The 6318-nt window shown below is 51.0% G+C and overlaps 1 protein-coding gene across 1 annotated transcript; it reads left to right on the top strand.

Moving 5' to 3' along the window:
* On the top strand, positions 1–6312 carry NOTO (notochord homeobox). Its single transcript, XM_019441831.2, has 3 exons — positions 1–460; positions 1987–2201; positions 4611–6312. Exons 1-3 carry the CDS (start codon positions 109–111, stop codon positions 4767–4769), a joined length of 726 nt encoding a protein of 241 aa, XP_019297376.1. The 5' UTR covers positions 1–108; the 3' UTR covers positions 4770–6312.
* Positions 6313–6318: the final 6 nt, after the last annotated feature.

Genomic DNA, 6318 nt, shown 5'->3' on the forward strand with positions numbered 1-6318 from the left:
GTCTCTCTCCCTTTTGCGTGGTGCTCCCCCTCGTCCCTCGCGCTCCCTGCACGGCTGCCCACAGGCCGTGGCTTCACTCCCTGTGCCCGACAGGGCAGGGGCCGCGCCATGCCCAGCCCAGTGCCGCGAGGCAGCCGGCCGCCCGCTCCCCCGGGCGCAGGAGACGAGACCTCGGAGCTCCAGCGCCGCCCCGCGGGTCCAGGCAGGCCCCGCGCTCCCGGGCGCCTCGAGTCTTCCTTCTCCGTCGAGGCCATCCTGGCCAGGCCTGCCCGCCGCGCGCCCCCCGCCAACGCCCCAATGTCTGGCGTCGCCGCGGACCTCGGCTCGGCTCCCTCCCGGTTTCCCGCGACGTGGCTGCCGGCCTACCTGAGCGTGAGTCTCTACCAGCCGTGCCCCCAGCTGCCCCGGACGGGGCTCCGCGTGGCTCACCTCTACGGCCTCCAGGGCCTCGGCGTCACAGGTACGAGCTGCTCGGGCGCCTGGGAACCGGGCGGGCGGCCGAAGCGTGGCAGCCGCGACAGCGGGCACAGGATAGAGACGTCCCTGAGTTTTGAGAACCACGCACGGTCGGTGGGAAGGGGCCCAATGACCCTTCACCTTGCCTTGAACCCGAAGCCCAAGAGAGGGACTGGCCGAGAACAGACCACTGCACGAGGCTTCCCCCGCACGCACGCTGCTGAGGTGGGAGGAGGTGTGTGTGAGCGCTCGGGTGCAGAGCAGAAGGTGCGGGGAAGGTCAGAGGGGGCCTCGGAAGACTGGGACAAGGCCAGCCCTGGGGCTGCAGAGCGTCCCTTCTGGAGAATTAGTCTCTCGCTCCTTCCACAGCCCCTTTGAATAACGACTGTTAGCTTAGACTCTTCCCCAAAGTAGCTCTCTTCTGGAACGCGCGGCCCAGTTAGCTGGGAGAAGCGGCTGCTGCGGTGGTGAGGTTCATGGAGGAGCTGTTAGCTGGCAAATGCCGGGACCCCAGTACCGCCTCCACCGCTCACGCCCAGTCCGGGTGAGCATAAAGCCCCACACTTAACTGCTCTCTGAGCCTGCTTGTGTATCGTGCTCTTAAAAGAGGAACCTCGGGCTCTGGGGCTCAGGCACTTAAACCCCAACGAGAATTTAACTGTGTACCTAACGTTCTCCTCTAGCATTTACATCCACCCACAGGAGCTTTTGCCATTTTTGGCAATCTGATTCACGGTTCCCCACCTCCCCTTGAGGAAAACAGGAGCAAGATTAACGCAAGCCTTGTCAACCCATACCAAGATCCATGTAACACAATTTTACCTGGTGGCTATTCCCTGGGTTCTCTCCATTCTGCATTTCCACCCCTTTCAGCTGGGCATTTCTCCACCCTTCCCTTCAGAGAAAGCCTAGGCTCTCAACCCCATCCAGATTCCTGCCACTGCATCTGAGCGACATGCCCAAGTTTCCAAAACAACTTTCCCTAACTGCCTCACACAGCTGAGGTCTGAATTGCAGCTTACTGCTTTGTATTAATCTCATTTTCAAATTAGTTTTTTTTTTTTTAATGTATGTTTGTTTGTTTGAGAGTGTGTGCTTGAGCAGGTATGGGGCAGAGAGAGAGAGAGAGAGAGAGAGAGAGAGAGAGAGGGAGAGGGAGGGAAGGAGAGAATCCCAAGCAGGTTCCAGGCTGTCAGCGCAGAGCCTGACTCGGCACAAATCCCACAAACCGTGAGATCGTGACCTGAGCCAAAACCAAGAGTTGGATGCTCAACTGACTGAGCCACCCAGGTGCCCCTCATTTTCAAGTTAGTTTTTGCATAGGTAATCCATTCCTACAGTTCAAACTCCACAATGTTTCCTAAGACAGATGGAGAAGAGTTTCCCCTTATATTCCTGTCCCCCAGTCAGCTGGTTAACTCCACCCCACAAGCAGCCAATGACACCAGTCTCTTTATTCTTCCAGGGGTATTTTATGCATATTTAATACCTAAATACGTGTGTGTGTGTGTCTGTGTGTTTGCTTTTTAGGCTTAGAGCTGGCTCACTGCTCAGGCCTCTGGGGCACTCCAGACTGGGCTCCAGCCGAGGAACTTCAGGACACTGAGAGACCTCAAAAGAGGGTTCGGACCATGTTTAACTTGAAGCAGCTGGAAGAGTTGGAGAAAGTGTTTACAAAACAGCACAATCTAGTGGGGAAGAAGAGAGCCCAGCTGGCAGCCCAGCTCAACCTTACGGAGAACCAGGTGGGAGCAGGGACCCCTGTGGGGTCAGGGCTGTGCCTGGGGGCAGACACTGCTCTCCAGAAGGCCCTGGGTGAGGTTGAGGGGAAGACATGGGCCTTCTTCCTCTGTGCCAGGTCACTGAGGGAGACAGGCCCTAATCACTGGCACACTTCCTACATGAATGAGGAAGTAGTCCCGTTTGAAATCACATAATGGGAACAACTATGTTAATCTAGATATTAACCTAGAACTTATGTCTCCATGTTAAAAAGGGAGCTGACCATGAAGTTAAGTGTGTTCAAGGGACTAAATATTAAAAATAATAATAAATATTCACTAGAACCCTATACTTCACTTGAGCTACTACACCACTTTTCTGCTCTTTTCATAGGCAAACTTCCCATGAATTTGTTATAGTCACTCCATGTCCTCACTTCCCATCTACTTAACTCATTCTGATATGAATTCTTTCCCTACCATTTCATCAAAACTTCTCCTCCAGGTCTCTTAATGACCTCCATGTTGCCAAAGTCAACAGATGCTTTCCTCGTCTTACTCCCCACTCAGTACAGTTGACCTCTCCTCTTATGTGAACACATTCTTCTCTTGGCTTTTGGACACCACATTCTTGGTTTTCCAGCTCTCTGGCCACTTCCTCTGTGTCATCTTTGTAGGGTACTCTTTGTGACCTCAAATTGTCTCTGTAGCTGATCTCATTTATTCCCATGATTTTATTTTATTTTATTATTTTTTTAATGTTTATTCATTTTTGAGAGAGAGAGAGAGAGAGAGAGAAACTGAGCATGAGCAGGGGAGGGGCAGAGAGAGGGAGACACAGAATCCAAAGCAGACTCCAGGCTGAGCCGGATGTGGGGCTCGAACTCACCAACGGTGAGATCATGACCTGAGCTGAAGTTGGATGCTCAACCAACTGAGCCACCCAGGTGCCCCATCATTTATTCCCATGCTTTTAAATACCATCTATAAGCCAACAACTCCCAGATTTGTATCTTAGCTCACTCCTTTTTTTCCTAACTTGTACATTTATCTACCTTCTTTTTTTAAATTTTATTTGTTTTATTTAAGTAATCTCTACACCCAACATGGGGCTCAAACTCACAACCCCAAGATCATGAGTTGCATGCTCTTCTGACTGAGTCAGCCAGGCACCCCTACCTTCTTTTTTTTTTAAGTTTGTTTATTTTGAGAGAGCACACATACATGTTTGTGGGGGAGGGGCGGAGACAGAGACTCCCAAGCAGGCTCCACCCTGTCAGTATACAGCATACGCAGGTTTGATCCCACCAACCGTGAGATCATGACCCGAGGTGAGATCAAGAGTCAGACGCTTAACCAACTGAGCCACCCAGGCATCCCTCTATCTACCCTCTTGAGGTCTCCACTTGGATGTTTCCTGGGTATGCATTTCAACTTAAGTCTAAACTTTAATTTGTGACCTTTTTCTCTCCAGATCTGTTCCTTTCCCTACTCATGGTCCCACCGTCCATCCAGTTGCTCAAAATACCAAGTCATCCTACATTCTTCCTTCTCTCCCATTTCCATTGCATCGGCAAGCCTTGTCACCTCTACCCCCAAAGTACAGCTGGAATCGCTTCATTTTTTTCCATTGCCCGTAGTTCACACCAGTCCCAGCTCTTTCTGGATCATTGCAATAGCCCCCAGCTGTCTCCCTGCATCTCCTTTCATCCTTTCTTCACAGAGCAGCCAGATGTGCAATTCACTTGAGATGCAAACAGGACTATATCACATCCCATTTAGTAGCCTGAAAGCTGACACTCCTTATCCATAGCCTCCATAGTCCTAGGTGATCTGGGCTCTGCTGACCTCTCCATTTTCCCTTCCTTCACTTCCCCATCTCACTCTCAGCTATTTCAGCCACCCTCTCTTTCTTTTTGGTCCTCCAACACACCAAGCTTGGTTCTACCACAGAGCCTTCCTACAGGTTGTCCCCTGCCCCAGCCTGCTTTTCTCTGTTCCCATTAAACTGGCCTCTGATCTGGTGAACCTTAGCTTAAGTGCTGCTTCCTCAGGGAGGGCCAGACCCCTGTTCATACTCGCATTTGTGTTTATGGATTTGTTTCCATATTTCTCTCTCTCTCTCCCTCTCTCTCTCTCTCTCTCTCTCTCTCTCTGGACTGTGAGTTCCATGAGGTCAGGGACCATACCTCTCTTGCTCACCACTGTATCACCATCACCTAGGATGGTGCCTAGTACATAGTAGGAGCTCCATAAATACTTGTTGGATGAATGAATGTGTCTAAAATTATAGGGAAGGGTGTTTTGAAGGAGATGCTTCCTTTAGAAGGAAGATCAAATGTGGACCAGAGATCAGGGGCCACTGTGGGAATGGGGGAAGCAGTGGGAACTGCTGGTCACATTCTAATTTCTGACCATTGCCTCCAATTATAGGTGAGGGTCTGGTTCCAAAACCGCAGGGTCAAGTATCAGAAGCAGCAAAGGCTGAAGCTACCAGCTGTGTCTGCCATGGCTGCCTCCCAGGATGAGCCCTCCAGCAGCTCTGACACCAGCATCCAGAGAGAAGACACTGAGTCAGGAGTGGACAGCTGAGGACTGGGACAAAGGCTCAACCCAGGCTGTCTGGGCTAGTTCTTCCTGGGGATACCCACGGGAACTTCTGAGCCTTTCTTCTTCATCTGTATAATGGGTGCATTGACAATTTACTCTTCCCAGAGCTGACAGGATGTCTGTAAAGCTGTTATGGGGTGCCAGGCCCAGTGCTAAGTGTTCAGCAAGTGTTAAGGTTTATAAGTTCCCTCCACCTGGGGGTGTGGTGCTTGCACCAGAACTGGCCCCTCCAGGGATTAATCTTTTCCTGGCTTGCCTGTGGAGAAGGGGCTTCCTTGAGTCAGTATTTGGGCCTAGAAGCCTCTTCCCCACCAGAGATGATGGATATGAGAGTAAAGAGGAGGGAAAGGTAAACCATTTAGCCTACTTCAGAGTTTCCCAAAGTTTTCTTGTTTTGTCTGAACTGCTACCACTTTTAGGAGCTCAGCCCCAATTGTCTGCTTAGGCACAGACATGCTTCCCTGACCCCATCTTTTTCCCTCTAGCTACCCACTTTGACCCCTCTCCATCATTGTACAGAGAAATTTGGCTCTGCCTTTGCCAAAGCAGGCATTTTTTCACAAACTCTGCTGTATTTCCATGAGACAGTTATAATTTTTCCCCTTCAAGCCCCTAACTCATGGTTCCCTTTCCTTCCCAGGAATCTGCTCCGTTTCTAAGAAGCCTGCTGATAGCCTACCCCTGTGAGGCCAGCCACCAGCAATTCCAGAGCTCATTTCTCTAGTGCTCTACATTCCTGGGCAGGCCTCTGTTCAGAGTATTGATTTAGAATCTCCAATGGCTTCTGGGTAGAGGGGAGCTGGTGAAAGGAGGCCTGCCCTGCCACCTGCCGGTGACAGAAGGCACGGTCCCCACTGCTGTCTGCAGCGTTCTGAGGGAGACAGGAAGGGCAGGGAGCAGAGGTGAAAAACCACATGCCTCCAAGTGGTGGTAGACCATCTTCTCCTAGACACTAGGCCACAGGCTTGAGGCCAGGGTCCAGCTTCAAGAACTCTTCTCTCCCCCTGTCTTCAGGGAAATCCTTCCTAATGCTGGACCCAAAGTCCACTCTGTTAATCAAAGGAATCTACCTGCATCTACCACTTCCACCACCTGCCTCCTCAATTGACTCACCTTTTAAAAATAATTTAAAAAAAAATCAACAGTTAACCTATTCAACAGTTACTAGGGCCTACCCAATCCCCCAATATGACCATGAGACCATAACAGAAGCAGACACATCCTTTTTCAAGGAGCACAGAATCAATTGGAGGACAAGGAAACGACACATGGTTGTCAGACTTGGCTGTGGGGACAGATGCTGTAAGTCAGTGGTTCCAGCTTTTTGGGGTCCTGAATGAGAACAGGGCCTTCTGCTGTTCCCAGGACAATATGTATATGTACACTCACTTCACACAATTTCAGGGGTCCTCAGACCTGAGCTCCACTATCTACCCCCTTCTACCACCCCTAGGCTGCAAAGTCCCTTAAGCCCCCGAAGGGTCTGAGAGAAGCACAAGTCCAGCTTGATCTGTCGAAGGGCTGTCTGCCC

The sequence above is a fragment of the Panthera pardus genome, unplaced genomic scaffold, assembly GCF_024362965.1.
Source record: "Panthera pardus isolate Hobbes unplaced genomic scaffold, ASM2436296v1 HiC_scaffold_25, whole genome shotgun sequence".
Lineage (NCBI taxonomy): Eukaryota > Metazoa > Chordata > Mammalia > Carnivora > Felidae > Panthera > Panthera pardus.